Source organism: Dromiciops gliroides, chromosome 1 (assembly GCF_019393635.1).
Source record: "Dromiciops gliroides isolate mDroGli1 chromosome 1, mDroGli1.pri, whole genome shotgun sequence".
NCBI lineage: Eukaryota > Metazoa > Chordata > Mammalia > Microbiotheria > Microbiotheriidae > Dromiciops > Dromiciops gliroides.
Window position 1 is genome coordinate 347,767,263 of NC_057861.1, and position 21,322 is coordinate 347,788,584.

At 35.8% G+C, this 21,322-nt stretch overlaps 1 protein-coding gene across 1 annotated transcript in view; it reads right to left on the minus strand.

Moving 5' to 3' along the window:
- Window positions 1-21,322, minus strand: part of NSUN2 (NOP2/Sun RNA methyltransferase 2) — a 38,258-nt gene that overhangs the window by 10,353 nt on the left and 6,583 nt on the right. The window contains 12 exon segments of the mRNA XM_043962793.1: window positions 1,172-1,264; window positions 1,684-1,892; window positions 3,981-4,077; window positions 8,307-8,353; window positions 8,355-8,438; window positions 9,221-9,280; window positions 9,282-9,295; window positions 11,282-11,412; window positions 12,859-12,933; window positions 14,796-14,988; window positions 17,008-17,092; window positions 18,435-18,506. Of these exon segments, the coding sequence (XP_043818728.1) occupies window positions 1,172-1,264; window positions 1,684-1,892; window positions 3,981-4,077; window positions 8,307-8,353; window positions 8,355-8,438; window positions 9,221-9,280; window positions 9,282-9,295; window positions 11,282-11,412; window positions 12,859-12,933; window positions 14,796-14,988; window positions 17,008-17,092; window positions 18,435-18,506 (1,160 nt within the window).

Below are 21,322 nucleotides of genomic sequence, written 5' to 3' on the forward strand. Positions count from 1 at the left end.
AGAAAAATCAAAAAGTTAATGATTAAAAGGGAAGATCAAGCTGCTGAAATTATCTAAGAAAACAATGCTGGGTAATTAAGACCTTTAAAAACTTCTAATTAATAGGATTAAAAGCTGACATTTTAGGAAAGTCTCCCAATATCAATCTGAATACATTTAGCAGCTTTAAGAAAGTGTCAACTAAAACACAGTATTTTCACACCTGATAAGGATCATTATCTGAGAGGCTAATGTTTGATATAAAATTAAATGCAAACTTCTACTTGAGGTCTGAACAGTTTAATAAGGTCCATTTAATGAAAGACAAAAAGCATTTAACAGAAAACTACTTCAAAACTCAAGTGAGGATTTTGGTTTACAACACTAGACAAGGGGCAGCTAGGGGCGCAGTAGATAAAGAAGTCAAGAGGACCTGAGTTCAAATCTGACCTCAGACACTTAACACTAACTAGCTATGTGATCCTGGGCAAGTCACTTAACCCCAATTGCCTCAACAAAACCAAAAAACAACCAAAACCAAAAACCCAGAACACTAAACAATCTGAACATTAGTGTTAAGAGATTATTATTGGGGCAGCTAGGTGGCACAGTGGATAGAGCACCGGCCCTGGAGTCAGGAGGACCTGAGTTCAAATCCAGCCTCAGACACTTAACACTTACTAGCTATGTGACCCTGGGCAAGTCACTTAACCCCAATTGCCTCACAAAAAAAAAAAAAAAGATTATTATTAATGTAGGACACAAACTGTAGTTTTTCAGATAAATTTTTATTGTGCTCTACATATTACAAATTTATTAACAGCTGTAGCAGACACCCTAATATTTTACCATATTATACATTAACATAAGAGTTCTTTTCTTATTTGAAATTAGTTTGATGGTCTTTTCATTAAAAAGGTTATGTTGGGGGCAGCTAGGTGGTACAGTGGATTAAGCACCAGCCCTGGATTCAAGATGACCTGAGTTCAAATCTGCCTCAGACACTTGACACTTACTAGTTGTGTGACTGTGGGCAAGTCACTTAACCCTCATTGCCCCACCAAAAAAAAAAAAAAAAGGTTATGTTAACATGATGTCTTTTATGATCTAGCCCAATATGAGAATGCTCTTTAGCTAATGTCTACACATTATTTGTTAATTCATTAAAACAAAAACAACAAATTATTCTTACTGGATAGGTGGAAATAATGGATCATCTTCAGGAATAAATACAAATGGATCTTCTTTAAATCCAAATAACTTCATTTTCTTTGATGGGGGTGGGCTAAAGCAATTGCGATAAGAACAACAAATTTGTAATTAATCATCATGGTAATCAATACTATTTAAGCAAAACAGCAAGAACATATTCTCAAATTCTCCTCTTTCACCCTTCTATACTCCCCCCCTAAGCTTCATATATAAGCAATTGATAGAATTATGGTTTTGACAAGCCATTGCTAAATTTACTGACTCTAAGGAAAGAAAAACAGAAAAAATTCTTAGAAAACAAATTGTGAAGTACTACAAACTAGAAAATAGGACTTACATCTTTAACTTCTACGCCAACTAAGTATGTACTTTCTACTATTCCATCCCACCAAAGAATCTAGGTATATTTTTTAAGTGTGCTTCTTAGATCCCATCCAATTTAACAATAGTTTTAGAAAATATAAAAACATTCAAATGAGTTAAACTGCTTACCCACACACACCATCTTTCTTGTTTATGTCACTCTCCAAATTCTGAGTTCTTTGCATGGTTTCTTCCCCCTCAGACTCAGTAACAGGTCTGTCACCTGTTTCTGCAGAAGCTGTGAGACTTGTTTCTGTAGGGGCTGAAGCTGTTATCTTTAAGGGGACTGAAGGACTAGATTCTGAAGCTTCTGTATCTATAGGAGATTTTCGCTGGAGCTATTGGAGAACCATCAGAGTTAGGAATACATTTCAAATAAATAGAGCTAAAACTTGTTATCACCCACCTGCAAATCATCAATTCCAACGCACAGAATCAAGGTTAAACTGGACGCTGGCCATCAAATAATATAACTCCCTCATTTAACCTTAATTTGCATTTTTCCTAATAGTTACATATGTTAATAGAGTTTGAAATACAGGTATGAATTTAATATACACTAAACCTTTCAAGTGGGAAACAAGCTCCACCCAAATATTGCACATACAGCAAGAGTCTGAAAAGTAGTGCTTGTTTTAATGAGGAAAAACTGAAATGCTCACATGCCTATGATTTAGATGTAGTTTAAAAAATAAAAGTACATATGCCATAACAAGTCTAACAAGTTGAAGAGGTGTATGTGTACATATGCCACATAAATATATGAAAAACATGGGAAATCACTGAATGTAAATCATTAGGTTTCTTAAAATCTTCATGTCATGGATACTTCTGATAGTCTGATGAAATCTATGGACCCTTTCCTTATGTTTTTAAGTGTATAAAATAAAATACATGGGGGCAGCTAGATGGCGCAGTGGATAAAGAAAGCGCTGGCCCTGGATTCAGGAGGACCTGAGTTCAAATCTGGCCTCAGACACTTGACACTTACTAGCTGTGTGACCCTGGGCAAGTCACTTAACCCCAACTGCCTCACCAAAAAAACCCCAAAAAACAAAAAACATGGCATTACAAAGAAAACCAATTATACTGAATGCAACTATCAAAAATATTTTTTAAAAGTACATAGTTGGGGCAGCTAGATGGCGCAGGGGTTAAAGCACCGGCCCTGGATTCAGGAGTACCTGAGTTCAAATCCGGCCTCAGACACTTGACACTTACTAGCTGTGTGACCCTGGGCAAGTCACTTAACCCCCATTGCCTAAAAAAAAAAAAAAAGTACATAGTTTCCAGATTGAGTCCCTGCTCTAACAGAACTAACATCATTACTAAATATTACAAGCAGCTGTAGGTTATTTTGCCAGAGTCTACATGTAATAGTTTACAAGCAAATTTATCTAAAAAGGAAAGAAGTGTTTCTCAAAAATAAATAAGGAATTATAAGGACTTATTTATTTATAAAGGACTTTGAGTTAACAGGGATAACAGCTTCAGTTATACTTTTGCAAAACATCCAGAGGCTCTTCAAATAAAGAATTCTTCAAAGATAGCAGAAATCATTTTTTTTTGGTGAGGCAACTGGGGTTAAGTGATTTGCCCAGGGTCACACAGCTAGTAAGTGTCTGAGGCCAGATTTGAACTCAGGTCCTCCTGAATCCAGGGCTAGTGCTTTATCCACTGAGCCACCTAGCTGCTCCTCAATATTCTTTTATCAACAATCACAAGCTGGTCTTTTATTATTTCATAGACAGGTCAACCTATTCCAGGATGAGTATTAGTAGTATGATTGCATACAATCACTTATTCTGTGCTGTTTTAGTCATCATGTTATGTCAGTTTTGTCCAAAGAAGGGTAATGAAGATGGACAGAGTTAAGTAGAAGCCTTCCAATAGAACACAGACGAAGAATATTTAAATTCTTGAGAGGGGAAAAAAACCAAGACTAAACTTTATAGAATCATAAAGGACTAAGTGGCAACAGACTTGTTTAGCAAAATCTAAATTTGTAATAAAGGGGTCTCTCCCATATACTATAGGGATAAACTTGAAGGAAAACCAAAACAAAAAACTGTTTCATAAAACAAGTAGTATTCAGTTACAAAACTCACTACTATAAATGTAATATGGAATTAGAAAACCCCTAAAAGTTTAAGTCTAAACTTATCACCTGGATATATAAATTACCTTTATGCACAGCATCACCGTCAAGCATTGCCTAGCCTATGCTTTTCTCCTCATTGAGGTTGATAATGGCAAAGTAATAGCAGCAACACCTAATACTTGTAGAGCAGTTTCCAACACAGGGTAGATAAGCCCTAGTAGCCTCCACCTTCACACTCCTCATACATCCTATCTTCCACTAAACTTGTTAGTTTCAGCTCTAAAGCACAGTACTTAGTACAGTTGTTCTTAAGAATAAATTTTACCTTGGGCTGACGTTTATTCCAGGGCATTGAAGTTTTTTTGACTAATACTGCCACAAAGAACCCTCCAGTGTTCTGGTGATGTGGTAATATCCGAAGACTAATTAAAAAAAAAAACAAAACCACAACACATTCAAGCTTTTCATCTATTTGGTGAATTATTTTTATACATAAAAATAACCCAATTATCCAAGAGCTGGTGATAGTTATCTTGTATATTAAAAAAACCCAAGCTGCCCACATATCCGAGTAGCATAGGGAAAAAAAAATTAAGGTAAACATCAGAATTGTAATTTTGTCCTTCATAAACTTGGAAATACAACTGCTTTACTATTTGTAACACATATTATAACTTCTCTGTCAGTTCATTACAAAATAATGATAGTGACTCCCAATCATATAAGAACTAAGCATTCTTGCAAATAATTTTGATCAATTTCATTTGTATGTGTAGCTATGATTCTCTAATAGTTTGCTTCCTTTCCCTACCTATCAGGAATGAGGTAGAGAAGCTAAAAGCAAATATAGGTTTATGGCATGTGTACAGGCAATATAAGTATCTCAAGTGAGGATGCGTCCTTGGTACTTTTGCAAATATACTTTTTTTCTTTTTGGTGAGGCAATTGGGGTTAAGTGACTTGCCCAGGGTCACATAGCTAGTAAATGTTAAGTGTCTAAGGCCAGATTTGAACTCAGGTCCTCCTGAATCCAGGGCCAGTGCTCTATCCACTGCACCACCTAGCTGCCCCTTACAAATATACTTTTCTTGTTTTTAATAGAATTTTATTTTCCAAAATATATGTAAAAACAAATTTTAACATCAGTTTTTAAAAAAAATTGTTCTAACTTCTCTTCCTCCTCCATTCCCACCCCCCCACCCACTAGAACTCAAGCATTTCAAAATAAGTTATACATGGATAGTCATGGAAAACATTCCCACATTAGCTAGGTTGTGAGAGGAAACAGTCAAAAAACTCTCAAAACTTCACACTGAGGAATTGTCAAAGAGAAAAATTTCTTTTCTTCAAAATGTGTTTCCAGGGGCAGCTAGGTGGCGCAGTGGACAGAGCTCCAGCCCTGGAACCAGGAGCACCCGAGCCCAAATCCGGAAACCAGACACCCAACACCCACCAGCCGCATGACCCCGGGCAAGCCACCAATCCCAAATGCTCATCACCAAAAAAGAAAAAAAAGAAAAGAAAAAATGTGTTTCCATCTATTTTCAGATACTATCACTTCTTTCTCTGTAGATGGGTTGCCATTTTCATAAGTCCATCAGGGTTATATTGGACCATGCCTTGCTGAACTAACCACAATGCTTCCCAGCGCGATCATCTTACACTATTGCTTGTTATTTTGTATACAGGTGCATTTCACTCTGCTTCCGTTCATGTAGGGCTTTCCATGTTTTGCTCAATAGTATCCTGTTTCATCTATAACCATAATAAAGTACCTTAAACCTGACAAAGAATTTCTTCTTATCTAGCCCAGCAATAGTCATTGCTAACTTATTTCCCTCCATACTATTCCCTTCCCAACGGGATTTACTCTATTTTCTATCTTCTTTTTAAACTATTTCCTCCTCCAAAGTGTTTTTATCTCCTGACTGTCCCGCTCCCCTACTCTGCACTCCATTTTTTTCACCCTTCCTTCCTTATCCTCTTCCCCTCATACTTTCCTTTAGGGTTAAATAGATTAACTCCTACCAAACTGGTTGTGACTGTTAATCCCTCCATGAGCCAACTCTGATGAGTTTAAGGGTCTTTGAGCTAATTCTATGTTTCCAAATTTTCTTCCTCCCTCTCTCCTCAACCCTCCCTATGAAATCAAGCAATTCAATATTTCATACTTGTGCTGTTATGCAGAACATCTTTACTTTTCTCGAAAGTATTTTGCTTTTTACTACTCTCTCCCCAAATCTGCCCTTCCCTCCTCCCCCCACCCCTTATCTCCCTCCCCTCCCTCAGGGCAAAAATATATTACTATACCCACTTGGGTATGTATGTTAGTCCTTCTTCAGTCATTCTGATGATATTAAGGTTCACTCACTCCCCAATTCCTTCCCCCTCTTCCCCTCCCCATCATAAGCTTTTTCTTGTTTCCTTTATGTGAACAACCTCTCTCCAGACCATCTCTCCCCTTCCCCCTCGCCCACTCTATTTCTCCTACACCTCAACCTATTTTAAGGATGTCATTATGGATTAGTTAGGTGCACAGTGGACAATGCACCAGCCATGGACCCAGGAGGCCCCAAGCCCAAATTCCGGCCCCAGACATAAGAACCCCCACACAGAACAAAACATAGCATCCCTTCGTATTCAGTTCAGACCTGTGTCCTCTATTAAATCCTTACTGATATAGTTCTTATGAGTTTGAATGTATTATCTTCCCATGTAGGAATATAAATAGTTTGATCTTTTAATATCCCTCATGAAGTATTTTTCCTGTTTATCTTTTATGCTTCTCCAGGGTCTTGTATTTGAAAGTCAAATTTTCTATTCAGTTCAGGTCTTTTCAGTACAAATGCCTGAAAGTCTTCTTTCTCCTTGAAGTTCCATGTTTGCCTCTGAAGATGATGCTTAGTTTGCTGGGTACATGATTTTTGGCTGTAGTCCCAGTTCCTTTGCCCCTGGATATCATATACCATGCCCTCCGGTCCTTTAATGTAGAAGCTGCTAGATCTTGCTTTATCCTTATTGGAGCTCCACAGATATTTGATTCCTTTTTTCTAGCTGCTTGCAATATTTTCTCCTTGACCTGGGAGTTCTGGAATTTGGCTATAATATTCCTGGAGGTTTTCCTTTTGGGATCTCTTTCAGGAGGTGATCGGTGGATTCTTTCAATTTCTATTTTAGCTTCTGCTTTTAGAATATCCAGGCAATTTTCCCTCACAATCTCTTGGAGGATGGTGTCTAAGCTCTTGTTTTGGTCATGGTTTTCAGGTAGTCCAATGATTTTCAAATTATCTCCCCTAGATTTATTTTCTAGGTCAGTTGTTTTTCCAAGGAGATATTTCACATTGCCCTCTATTTTTTCATTCAGTTGGATTTGCTTTACTGTGTCTTGGTTTCTCATAAGGTCACTAGTTTCCATTTGTTCAATCCTAATTCTTAGGCAATTATTTTCATCAGACAGTTTTTTAATCTCCTTTTCCATTTGGCTTTTCAAACTGTTGACTTTTTTTCTCATGACTCTCCTGCATTGCTCTCATTTCTCTTTCCATTCCTTCCTCTCTTTCTCTACATCTTCGTTCTATCTCTCCTACTTTCTCTTCAAAGTCCCTTTTGAGAGCTTCCATGGCCTGAGACCAGTTCATAATTTTCTTGGAAGCTTTGGATGTTGGAGCTTTGACCCTATTATTATCTTCTTCTGAGGATGTATTGTGGTCTACCTTTTCCCCAAAGAAGTTTTCGATGGTCTTCTGCTTTCTCTGCCTACTCATCCTGGCTTACTGTTTCTTGGCTTTTTACTCCTTAAAGTGTAGTGCTGCTTCCAGGACACACTGTTCCTGCTACAGTGTGGCCCAGGGGGTGATTGGGCTTCTTCTCAGCCTGCCTGGCTTGTGAGTTAATCACAGCCGCTTTCTCTTTGACCTGGAAACAGAAGTCTGATTGAGCTCTGATTCTCTATGGTTGGAAGCTTGGTGTGCTTTTACCCCTCCCCCACTGGGCCACCACCACTCGATTCAGCCCACTGGTTCAGACCCAGGGCGCTTTGCTCCAACTCCAGTAGATACTGCCTCCACTTCACCCCGGCCTACCACCGAACCCCCTCACCAGTCCGTGATCGGAGCCTCAGAAGCTGCTGGTGCTGAAGACTCTGACATGCGCTGGAAGCAGTGTCCCTGGCTGGGTCCGGACCGCGCGCTGAGCTGTTCAGCCTGATCAGTAGGTGATCAGAATTGCCCTTTTTTGCGGAGAAACAGTCTCACTCTGTTCTTATGTGCATTAGGCTGTTCTGGGTTTTGATTTTTACCCCATTATTTAGGCGTGAATGGACGGGTTTATCTGGAGCTTGTGGGAGTCACAGCCTCTCCTCCACCATCTTGGCTCCGCCCCTCTGCAAATATACCTTTACACATCTTGAGAGTGACTAGAGAATCTCATACATGTGTTGTACACAACTGGAAGATAAGAGAGGTCACTGAAGAGCCCAAGTTCCTATAAATAACCAACATTCACCTAAGGGATGTGAAACACAGTGACTCGAAGATGCATCTGAAATACTACCAAAAGAATGCCTCCAAATAAACCAACCTTTTCACCTCAAACCTCCAAAACTAGAAGTACATAAAACAATGTATACAATTACCAATATATGTAAACTCACCAACGTTCTAAGTTCAATTTCTTTAAATTTTCTTGATCTTTTGGGGGGGAACATAGTAGGGCGAATTTGAGTATGCCTGCTCTGAGGTACATCTTCCCAATCTGCAAACCACTGTCCATCTTTAGTCATTACCTAAAGGAGAAAACAAAACAAAAACACATCAACCAAGTCTACCAGTGCTGTCTGAAAAAAAGCATAGAGGGAAAAAGTTCTATAATTATCATTACTGGTATTGATATTTGTACTGAAAACTAAACTATGATGAAAATGACCAAAGGTACAAGAATTATCATGGCAACCTTATAGGAAAAATGTGCATAAATACTAATGATAAAATTTATAACCTTAAGTTTAAAAACTTTTAGACTCTCTCACTTTAGTCTTAAGCAGTGAATATTTCAAACTGAAAGAGCCTGCTTATATTTTAACCTACGAGGAAAAAAATAAGGATGTAATTCAGGAGATGGGAATAAAACATCTTTTCTATTCATAGTATGGCTGGGAAATAATACCATATATACACATACAACATACTAATTTTTGCAGGATGACATTACAAATTATTTCATTATGAACTACGCTTAATCTCTATATCCACATATACTATTATTCAAGTTACTAAAACAAACACTGGGGGCAGCTAGGTGGCGCAGTGGATAGAGCACTGGCCCTGGAGTCAGGAGGACCTGAGTTCAAATCCAGCCTCGACACTTAACACTTACTAGCTGTGTGTGACTCTAGGCAGGTCACTTAACCCAAGTGCCCACCCAAAAAACAAAAAAACAAAAAAAACACCCAACAACAACAAAAAAAAACCCACTGAATTAAATGTAATACTAATTCAGCCATTGGTGAATCCTTCCATGAAATGAAAATGAAAGTACTTAACATAGTTTAAATATTTTCTTTATTACCTTCCACTGTGTGATTCCAGGCATCCACTTTAAACCTGCAAACTCAGAAGAAACATCAGCAAGCCTCCAAAGCACCTGTAAAGAAAAGAAAAGTGAATATTAAACAAGGTCAGGATCTTCCAATAAAGATATTAAATTATATAGCTGGTTATATATGTATGTACACACACAAATAAACATTTGTTTTAAAGTCTCCCATTATAAATTATTGTAAACTATTAGAAATTCTAAGAGAAGACAAAGAACTTTCAACCCTAGTTTTACCTTTATTTTCCCCAGGGAACATTTTCCAAAATTGCATCTAACTGTTAAAATCAATGCAGCGTATTCAGTTAAGGTATTAAAAAGGAGGATGAAATGGGAGGTCAGAATGTTTAAGAGGACATTATATATAATTAAGTTCACCAAGAATGAGAGAAGTAGTAGGGTGTACAGAGGAAATTCCATGCCAGGTAATGAGATTTTTTGGGGGGGAGAGGCAATGGGGGTTAAGTGACTTGCCCAGGGTCACACAGCTTGTAAGTGTCAAGTGTCTGAGGCTGGATTTGAACTCAGCTCCTCCTGGATCCAGGGCTGGTGCTTTATCCACTTCGCCACCTAGCTGCCCCCTAATGAGCCTTCTTAGAAAGGAAGAAGAGTGATGGTAGATCACAGCAATTAAGTATCTAAATTAGGTGATACTTGCTATAGCACTGAAGGGGCAGTGGGCTTAGCTTCTAGAACCTGTTATTCCAAAGAACAGGGAAGTGGGAATGTAGGTAGAAGGCAGCAAACTCACTTTTTGGTTTGGGTGAGTAAATACCTAACAATCAGGTCTTTGGCAAGCTGGACTAATCTCAAAATTCAGGATGAGGTAGCTTTATGAAGGATACATTGGAGGGGGGACAAAGACTGTATATGCCAAGGGAGCAACTAAGTGGTAGTAGCCATAAAATGGATACAAAGGGCTTTTTTGAGATATATTCAAAAAAAACCTGATACTGGATAAGATGTGGGGTTTGAATGAAAGGAGAGAAATTTGGGAGGCAAGTTATTTTTTAAAATATACCACCACAGGCAAGTGTGATTACTACTTATAAAACCCTAGAGAATCTGAATAAGTGAAAGCTGATATACTTACAAAGTGTGTGGCAACAAAGACTCCCTGAGGAGTAAGGTGGCCTACAAAACTGAGCTGAAAATATTAACCGAAGCTGGTAAAGCTACAAAATGAAGTGGAAATTTCACATTTTAAAAAAACTGTTCTTTTCTACACTGGGCTTCTTTTTGGACACCAAATTGAAGGAAGGGCTCTGCATGTAATTTAGTTTTTTCCCTTTCCTAAAAGCATGAAAATAATCTTACCTACCTCTAATTGAAAAATTGACCTGGGAAGTTCTGGGTATAATTTTATTAGTATGTATAACTCATGTAAATTATAGTTCAAGCAATTCCTATCAAAACTTTTTAGCATCAAAGTATTTTTTAAAAAGCAAATATTTATGATCTCAAAGGTTTTTGTGGAATGTACTTTATACAGACAGATATGCAGTACAGAAATATAAAGACATGGCATACTGGACCTAGAAAGACTTAAAAAGTTCAAGATAAGAGGACCTTACTGAATAATAAAGACAAATGGGCAATTTTTTAAAAAGCACAATGGGTTGTAAATACTGCCTCTGCAGATAATGCTAACAAGAATGGTTACAATTACATGGAAAATGTTTTGCAAAGATTAGTCAAGGTACCAATATTTAAATTACATATATAATTTTTTCTTACTTTGGTCTTTTGGATAAGTAATAGGGAAAGTTAAGAGTTATACTGAAAAGTTTAGAAAGAGAATTAATATTTTTAATACTACCTAATAGTTACAGAAACTAGTGTTGGGAAATTTCATACCAACTTTCCAGTCAATACATATAAACCATTTGGAAAGGAATGCAACAAAAATCAAGATTGTACAATGGAGTTAACTTCCCTTTTACTTCCCAAATTTCCAGGTAGTTCAAGAAATGTTAAACACACTATTTGACTAAATACATTGAATGCATATACACATTTAAAAATTATTTTTACCTTCACTTTTCTCCAACAGTGAGGCTATGACTGCTTCATCCTCAATAGGATTTAATGAACATGTAGAATACACCATCCTGCCACCCTCAGCCAGCTGCTCAACCCCACGTGTTGCAATCCTAAGCTGTAAACTAAAAGAATAATATACACGAAGTTAAATAGAAATGGAGCCCCCACACACCAAAGTCCACAAACCATCTAGAAAATTATTCTAAAAGTTCTTTAAATACTTTGACCAATTCATAAAAACCAGAACAAACACTAGGTCAATGAAAGTAATTTCATAAACATCACGTTCCGTATTTGCTTTTAAACCAGCCAAAAATCCAGCAAATGGTCAGGGATTATAAATTAAGTAATGGTATAAAATGGAGTATTTTAGAATTGTATTTTTTTTTCTTCCAGAATTCTTTCTCTTGGGTGAGGGTCTCTTAGCAGTTATGCTCATGTGAAAAGGTAGATCTTGTATAGCTACAGATACAATATACATCATCCAGGATGAAAATGGTCATAAACTATGTGGTATCTGTTGCTGGTCTGTATCAGCATGGCTAGGAGAACCTTGCAATGCCAATGAAAATGCTTTCAAGACTCTGAACAGAATTCTTTTAGCTAAGCATTGAAATTCTGTTGGTCTACAGAATATCATTTTTAGCAACTCTTATAGGACTCTTAATTATACAAGCAAATAGGTCTATTAACAAATGTGTGATAGGGATAATTTTCCATCAGAAGAATTTCACTTTGTCCCTCAAACCTTACAGCAAGCAATAAGAGTTTTCAGGATCTTCTCTTGCTTGATCTCAATATGCATAGTCAAAAACAACTAAAACTCTCAAAACTGCTTCTAAGAGACCCACTGGATCACAAAAGGAAACTTCCAAGAAAGTAAAAATTTAATTAGCAAATTATTTTCAAAATTATCAAACTAAAAGGAACAGAGAAAAGTATTTTATTTCTAAAAAATTAAAAACCACTATTTTCTCCTCATTGTTTTGCAATCTGATTCATATATTCCGAGGGAAAAGATTACTGAATCTGCTAAGAATATAGCCTTTGCTATAGTAGTATCAGTCCTACTCAAGCTATTTAAGATGAAATCACTTTTACAGCAAATATGGAACTTCCCAATCTAAAAAATGTTTGGAAAAAGATGGAGAAACAAAAATATAATAGGATATTATAATAAAGAGCTCATTTGGATAATAAACCTATATAAATAGCACATTAACATCTGTTAGCAACATGTTGCTTTGTGTTCAGATTTTTAAAAATCTCTACATTGTATCCTAAGTAGATTTTTCAGAATCCCCAATTTAAGATATTTACCACACACTAGATCACTAAAGAATTCTTCATGAAAAGTTTCCAAATCAACTCATTTTGATTCTTCATAAATAAATCTGGACTATCACCAATTTTTAGGGTCTACAAAAATACACTGAAATTTGAAGTTGAAATTTTAATGGTCTGATCCTTTTCATAAGTCAAAGAATTTTAGCTAAGATAAATTTTTTTTTCAATATTTTGTCAAACAGATCTACTTCAAAGTTACATATAATTTAACATTTTTTTACCCATGTAGTTGCAAACTATTTAGTGTCGTCCACTTTTTCCACACATCAATGTTTTTCCTCATAGTACCATCTCCACTGAAAAGAAAAAAAATTTTGTATTAAAAACAATGTATAGATTCAGATAATGATAAAGATACACATTTTCTGACTAAATTGTTGTGAGTTTTTTCCTTAAATGGCAATTTAAAAACAATCTTATACAAATTAAGAATGAACTCACTTCACTATCTTTCATTGATTTATTTGTTTGTTTTTTGCGGGATAATGAGGGTTAAGTGACTTGCCCAGGGTCACACAGCTAGTAAGTATCAAGTGTCTGAGGCTGTATTTGAACTCAAGTCCTCCTGAATCCAGGCCTGGTGCTTTATCCACTGCGCCACCTAGTTGCCCCTGTCTTCACTATCTTTTAAAAATGATGGAATAGAATGTACTATGATGGAATATAATGTATTGTCTACCATGAACTGAAACTTTGTTTTTGAGTAATTTGAAAAAGGAAGATTTTTGAATGCCTCATTAACTTCCAAATTAAAGGTAATTTACTAACGAAAACCCCTTTGCAAAGTTCTAAGACCAGAACTAAAAAATATGAATTATAATTAATTCATTTCCTTGGCAATAACTGTGAGTGATTAAAAACATCTGTGAAAGGCTACTATACATTTTAAGTCTCAAGGTAAAATCTATATAGCTTGGAAATAACCACATACCAGACTATCAAGTTAGCTCTATATGATAATACTGGAAGTAAAATGGTAAATCTGACCGGTTTCTAGAGTAAGGGTAGGGAACCATTTTTCTTTCAAGGATCAATGAATGACCCACAAATAAATAAAACCTATAAAAGAACTAAATAAGTGAAAAGCAATTAATTGTGGTTTTATTCTAAAAGATGGAATATTGAAAAGATTTCAATCACGTTTAAAAATAAGAATGAATCAAAAATATTTAATTAAAATATACAATAATTCTCTAATATAGCTAACTAAATTGGGAAGGGTGGGGAAAAGAGCTAGGAAACAGATGGACAGAGAAAGAAGACATAAAAACACAGAGAATCTCCTTGAACCTCTCATGTCACCAGTAATTTCTAATGCAGAGTCATTTTAAACTTGTGCTATAGTAATACCTAAAGTCTCCCTCTAACTGGCCTGGCTCCCTCCTCTCCAAAACAATACCTTAAATTATGAATTCCCTGAGGTTAAGGACTGTGTTCTTTTTCATTCTGTTTCCCCAATGCCTACACAGAACACTTAACAAAACCATGAGCTTTTCTTAATCACTGGCACACTGAGATACACACAACAGAAAAAAAAAAAACCTGATAAATTGACATACAGACATGAAATAAAAGACAAGACAGGTTTGCATCCAAAGAGAAACACACAGAAGGCATACAGAACGGAGTAACATGATGAACACACAGTATCATTAAACAATGTTATCATCTTGTGGCTTTTAAAATTACTATCCCTAAAGAATTTTTAAAGCCATGTTGCTTTTTTTTGGCCAATGACTGGTATTAGCTACCATACTACAACTTAATATCAATCAGATGAAACAACAAGGGCTTTGTCTGGTATAGGGTGGTCTCAAGTGCCTCACTCCTTTTCTAGAAGTGAGAGATAGAACAATCATACTTAAACTACTTTAATTTTCACCAAAATTAGCTATTGTTTCAATTAATTCTAGAACATAAATTAAGTCTGAAACATTTTATGCTGTTAAAAGAGAGCATGATCCAAAAGAAAGTGTATGTTTAGATGATACCATAACTTAAAACATGCTTTAAAAGTCATTATTTCATAAAAGAACTCCCCTGTGCTTAAAAAAAAAAAAAAAACAACCTTTGCCTACAAGATTAAAGATTTTAGCAAAAGTCTGATGTACTGCAAATAACAGACTATAATATCAGAGGAGAAAAGGGCATAAAATACCTGCAGGGCACATCACATAAAATTCTATCATAGAAGAGAACCTCCTTCTTTCCATCCATGTCTATTTGCAGTCTAGGGATGCTGGAAGCATCATGGTTTACAACCATGATACAAGGACTGCTTAACCTTTTTGCTTGATGAACCAGCAAATAGCAGCGTTTGTTGTCAACATCATTAGCAATAACGAATCCCTCTGAGAACATAAAATTATAAAGTCATATAAAACAAAAAATAACTTTACATGATAACAGTGGGGAAAGTTAATAAAATAAGCAATGCCTAGATTCTGTGAGAAAATAATGGGGTTTGGGGACTTCCAGAGGCCCCTGCTTCAAGGGCCTAACCCAGAGCCTTCCCTCAACTTTTAAGACCGGCCCAGACTCAGTCAAGTTGGACTTTAGACTGTGAATACAGACAATGGGAGTTACCTCACTCAAACCCTGAAGGCTTTTTCCCCTCAGAGGGCTCCGTACTCTGACATCAGTATGCACTGCACCGAACCAAGCTCAAAACCAACAGATTTGAATGATGCTAGCCAATTACCTTTGACCAATGTGTAAGGGCGGGCTTTCCCTCCGGCCAGCAGAAAGCTTACATGGTCTTGCACCTCTTGGCTTGGAATGGTAAAGGAGGCAGAACTCAGATGATTCTTTCCCCTCTATCTTGGATAGGCCTTCTGATATTTCTGAGCAATGTGCTCTCTCTCTCTCTCTCTCTCTCTCTCTCTCTTTACTCATATTTAATATGCTTTAATAAATGCTTAATGCCCCAAACTGGTGCAGTAGCCTCTAATTTCTAAGTACATATTAAAACCCCAGCTAATTTTCCCTAAAACTTGGGACAGTAATAGGGCGATCCCATATAATTTTATTCACCACAATGTCTTCTGGGGAGAAAAAAAAGCTTAAGCTTTAATTTATAAGTAAAGGCGCTATGATGGTGAAAAGAGAGAACTACAGACACTTTATATACATGCAAGTTCAAAAGTGGGATTCACTTTTCTAAGGTCAATGACTCAATCTTTACAAACTGGAGAAAGAAACAGCTGCATTATTATCAAACTTGTTCAGGACAACAAGGTCAGATCTTTAGTTCTTATCACCTTCAAATAAACATCTACAACCTTCAATTATCTTCACTGCTGTTCTAAAATATTGTCTAAAAAAATTATTATCAAATGAGTTTAGTTAAAAGCATGAGGAAGATAAATCAAAATCCTTGGTATAACTTTAATGTCAAAACTTTTACTACCAAATGGCAAAAAAATAAAAAACCAGGAGAATAACAGAAGCAGACTTAAGGGTCTATTCCATGGCTAACAAGCATGTCCATTAGAACAATACTGAAATAAAGCCTGGCTCATACAAAGGAAATATAAAGAGATCAAGACTGAAAAACATTAAGGCAAGTAGCTCCAATGTTCAGGATTGGACAGTATAGATTTACTTCTAAGTGATCCTATTTCCTTATACCCACCAAAGGAATATCTCTTGATAACATTAACGAACAATTTGATGACCTATTATAAAAATGGCTCTATGCAATGCCACAAGCTTATGGTGAAAAATGCTCTCCACATTTAGGAAAAGAACAAGAGAATTAGAATGCAGACTGAAGCACACTATTTTAATGTTTGTTGTTGCTTTTTTGTTATTCTTCTTGTTTATTCTTCCTTGTGCTTTTTCCACCTTTTCTTCCAATTCTTCTCTTACAACATGACTAACATGGAAATATGTTTTAACAAGACTGTAATCTATAACCTATATCAGATTGCTTGCTGGCCTCAGGGAGGGGGAGGGAAGAGAAGGTGGGAGAAAAATTTGGAACTCTTATCTTTTCAAGTAAGTGGAAAATTTTTTTTAAAAATAAAATTAAAAAAGAAAAAGGCTCTGTGATTCTAGATTAAGCATTAAATTTAATTGCTGACCTTACTGTTTAAAGTATTGTTTCCTATAGGCTTTTAAGTAAAAAGCAATCTTACCAAAGAAAAATTCCTTTACAGACTTGAAGGATATAAATAGAAGTTGAATTTGAAATCTGCAATTGATATTTGCTACATAAATAACCAGCTTCGTTTTAATTTTAAAAACATCTCAAATTTAATTTTATAGATGCCACAGTTACAGAGAATGTTTTGACCTTTCCTTCAACCCCCCCCCCCCCAAAACAAACCATTTCCCCTACCTATAATAGGTGGTATACCATCACATACCTGGAAAGGAAACATTCATATCAGCATGAAGCATTTCAATTAACTGGGCAGTCTTTGATCCAGGTGCTGCACACATATCTAAAATCTATTCATGAAAACAAGAAAAAGTATTTGATGTTTTTATTTTGAAAACAATATTCTTTGCAAGGCACTATGTATCTAAAAATGTTTACTAATTGAATTATGCATAACATTTAAGAGCCGTATAGGCTGAGGCAGCTAGGTGGCGCAGTGGATAAAGCAATGGTCCTGGATTCAGGAGGACCTGAGTTCAAATCCGGCCTCAGACACTTGACACTTACTAGCTGTGTGACCCTGGGCAAGTCACTTAACCCTCATTGCCTTGCCAAATAATAATAATAATAATAATAATAATAATAATAATAATAATAATAATAATAATAATAATAGCCATATAGGCTGAATGTCAGAGGTGGCTATATAAGAATAAAGCCTTGAGGATACAACTGAATCCTCTATGGGAAGTAGAAGGTATAGCAAGAATAAGAGGCTGTAAACAAATATGAGGAATGAACTTGTGTTTAAAATGAATCAATATAACAATTTGTCAAATGTGCTTTCAATGTCACTTACATAAGTTATTTGTACACTACAAGGACAATATCAAACAAAACAAACAGGATGGTATAGTGAAAAGAGTGGTGAACTAGAGAAATGGTCTTGGTCTGAATCTCAGCTCTGCAGTTTACCTAATATTAATACCACTGACATCAGGCAAATCATTTGGATCTCTCTAATCCTTAAGTTCCTTATCTGCAGAATAAACAGGCTGGACTAATAGCTAGCATTTATTTCACAGTCTAAGATCTACAAAGTGCAACCGTCCAGAGTTATGCCCCCACTAGCTACCCAAAGACTACTTGGTCCTCCAAGTTCCCCTTTCAGCTCCAGATCGATGATCTCATGATTGTACTTGGAAAGACAACATTAATAAATATATAAGATAGAAACAAGAGAGAGGAGACAATATGGAAAAATAAAATGTGAGCTGAAAAACTTTATTTTAAAGCACCTATTATTTGTTGAATTAGATAATGGATGAATGAGTTCAACTAACAATTAATATGACAGCAGTGGATTAGAGCACTGGGCCTGGAACAAAGAAGATCAGAGTTTAAATCTGACCTCACACTTATAAGCTATGTGATTCTGGGCAAGTCACTTAACCTGTTTGCCTCAGTTTCCTCATGAAACTCAAATGAAAACTGTAAAGCACAGTGCCTGCACACATTAAGCCCTATATAAATATTAGCCATTTAAATTTTTACATATTAAGAATGTACTAATTTTTTAACTTAATTTAAAAATTAGAACTTAGTAATTTTTATGCTTTGGCATGCACTTATATTTTCCCTTTAGTTTCTTCTACATTAAGGAAAACTTAAGATTTAAAAAATAAACAATACCTTATGATGAGGTTGAATATTAAGCAGCAAGGGTGGAATCATACTGACAGCTTCCTGACGACTAATATTTCCCTGAAGAAAAAAGTATCAGTAAGTACATATGTTTATAAAACTGCAAAACACACAAGCACAAAAATACCTATTTCAAAAAAAAAAAGCAAACATATCATGTATTTTATTGCAATGTAAACATAAAAATAACTGTGTTCATAATTTGCTACATAATCATAATCCAAATAGATTTCAATGAATTTCAAGTCACTTTATAAGATAATTTTGTCATAAAAGTATATTAAGAATTTCCCTTGATAACTAAAAATTACTTGGTCTTTCTTTCCCCATTACCCCCATCTCCCTCCCTCCAAAAACTTTGAAAACTATTTGCAGATGAATCTCAGAGTTGGAAAGAACCGTAACCCAGTTTGATTTCCCATCTAATGGGAAATCAGAATATACTCAAGAATCACTGAACTTATACTTTAATAGTTTCCAGTCATAGACATTAACAACCCTTCACAAAGCAAGTAATTCTATTCGTAGAGAGAGTTCCATTTTGGGGAAGGTTTTTTCTTATGGTGAGACAAACTCTTATCACTGTTAACTTCCAACTTCTGATCCTACTTTTGCTCTGAGCACCACACAAAAAAAAGGCCTATGGACTCTTAAGTGATAAAATATCAAGTATCCATAAAATGTAGTCTCTCTCTTTTCCAGTTTAATCACAAGTTAATTCTTCGATTTCCCCCATACTATGCATTGTCAAGCAAAACAAATTTGCACCTTGGCCACACCCAAAAATATGCCTCATTTTTCACCTGTCAGGAGGTAGATTGCTATTACTATTATATAAATCGTTCTCCTGTCTTTACTTACTTAATTTTGAATCAGTTTGTATAAGACTTCCAGGTTTTCTGAACCATCCCTTTCATCATATTTTTATACAATACAATAAGATAATTTATTTATTCAATCCCCAACTGATAGGCACCTTTTTGGTTTCCAGTTCTTTCCAACTACAAAAAGAGCTTCTCTATTTTTGTACATATGGGTCTTTTCCTTCTTTTTAAAATGTTTTTGGGGTACAGACATAGTAATAGTATCTCTGGGTCAAAAAGAGTACATAAAGTTTATAGTCTTTTTTTGGTCATAGTATTAAATTATATCTGTCATTTAGTGAGGCACTCAAACATCTAACCTTAGTCCCATAAAGTTTCATTTTAAGGAAAATAGGTGTGATTTTTGTCTGTTCCTCACAATAGGAAAGCAAGAAATAAACTGCATATTGTGAGTGAGATTTTCCCCATTATTTATTTAGGTATATATGATTTACTTCTTTACAGATTGTAAATGCTTTGTTTTCTCATACATTAAAGCATTCTCCCTTAAACCTTTAAAGTTTGTGGTTAAGATGGACCAATCAGGGTAAAGGTCAGATTCCCAAAATAGCTACTCTGGAGCTGCTATGGACCAATCATTACTGGTAGAATAAGAAGTAAAGCAAAACCCTGATTAAGACATTCAAAGTTTACCAAATGACTTAACAGTGGCATAAAATGTGTAATAGCCAGGCCCAAGATGGCTGCTTCAAAATTTTTTAATGGGTTTTCTACTTCCACAATGTGAGATATGACATTGCAAATCTGTAAGTTATGAGCTATGCAACTTAACAATGATAATATGGAGCACTAATAGATGAGAAGACACGACTATATATTTGCTTATTGCAGAAATAACTAATAGCACTTATACTGCTTTAATCTTGAAGACTATGTGGGTATAAATATCCCTCCTCCCAGAAGTTCGAGGTCTTTGGGTGCTAGACTTTATTGTGAGACAGGATCCCTCTCTTAATAAACCTATTTTCTTTGGCTTGGAGACTTTGTTTTTTTCTTTGTCTAACACTGAGACTTAGAAATTTTTGCAAAAATTTAAATTATCTTAAAATTCCTTTGGTTCTTTATTGAAAACGGGCTGGGATTACACCACTTCTGAAGGTTCTATACAGCTGAATCATTTAACTAAGTTAAAAAGACCACTTTTTTTTTAAGTCAATTGATATAGAAAATCTATAAAGTTACAAGTAAAATATTATTCATTTTCACACACTGAAATATAGTTTTTCAAATGAATTATCTAGGCTCATTAACGAATATATTAAAAATTTGTCAAATGCATAGGAAGGAACACTCAGAAGTCATTTAATTCAACCCCTAAGCAAATCAAAGACCCCATCCCCTGTAAGTCATTATGCAACTTCTATCTGAAGACTTCTACTTAGATTGAAAGAGTCTGAGGATAGAGGGTGCCCATAAAATGAAAGAAGCTAGATACTATTCCATCTTCCTTTATTTCATTCCTAGCCCAGGTTGAAATGTATAGTACTTTGTAAACCTCATTGTAATATATTAATGTCATCTACAACTGTTATTATTAACCTTGCTATCTGCTGTCCTCCCCCTTTCCATCTAGAATCCCTTCTGTGAGGGCTTGGAGGTTTATGTAGGCAGGGCAGTAAAGGGAAAAGTTGACTCTGAAGCCACTGAGTCTCCAAGAGTCACTGATTTGGGAAATGAGAATGAAAATAAAGGGAAGATATCTGAGGGTGTGGAGAGAACAGCCTGAGCAGAACTTGACATTTGATGCAGCCTACCAAAAAAGAACTCTTCTTCTGTTAGAGCCCAGGGACTCTCCTGCGCTTTCTAGATTCTTAAGCTACTAGGAAGACATGACTGCTTTCTCATCCCTACTTTGTTCCTCATTTTTCAACCATATGAAGAGTAAAAATAGTTTTAGAGTTGTGACTCTTCTTTTATCAACTCTAAAGCTATGAGAGGATCAGAGAAAGACTCTCCTCCCTCCCCTTTTCTGAGAGAGGGCTGAGGCACCAG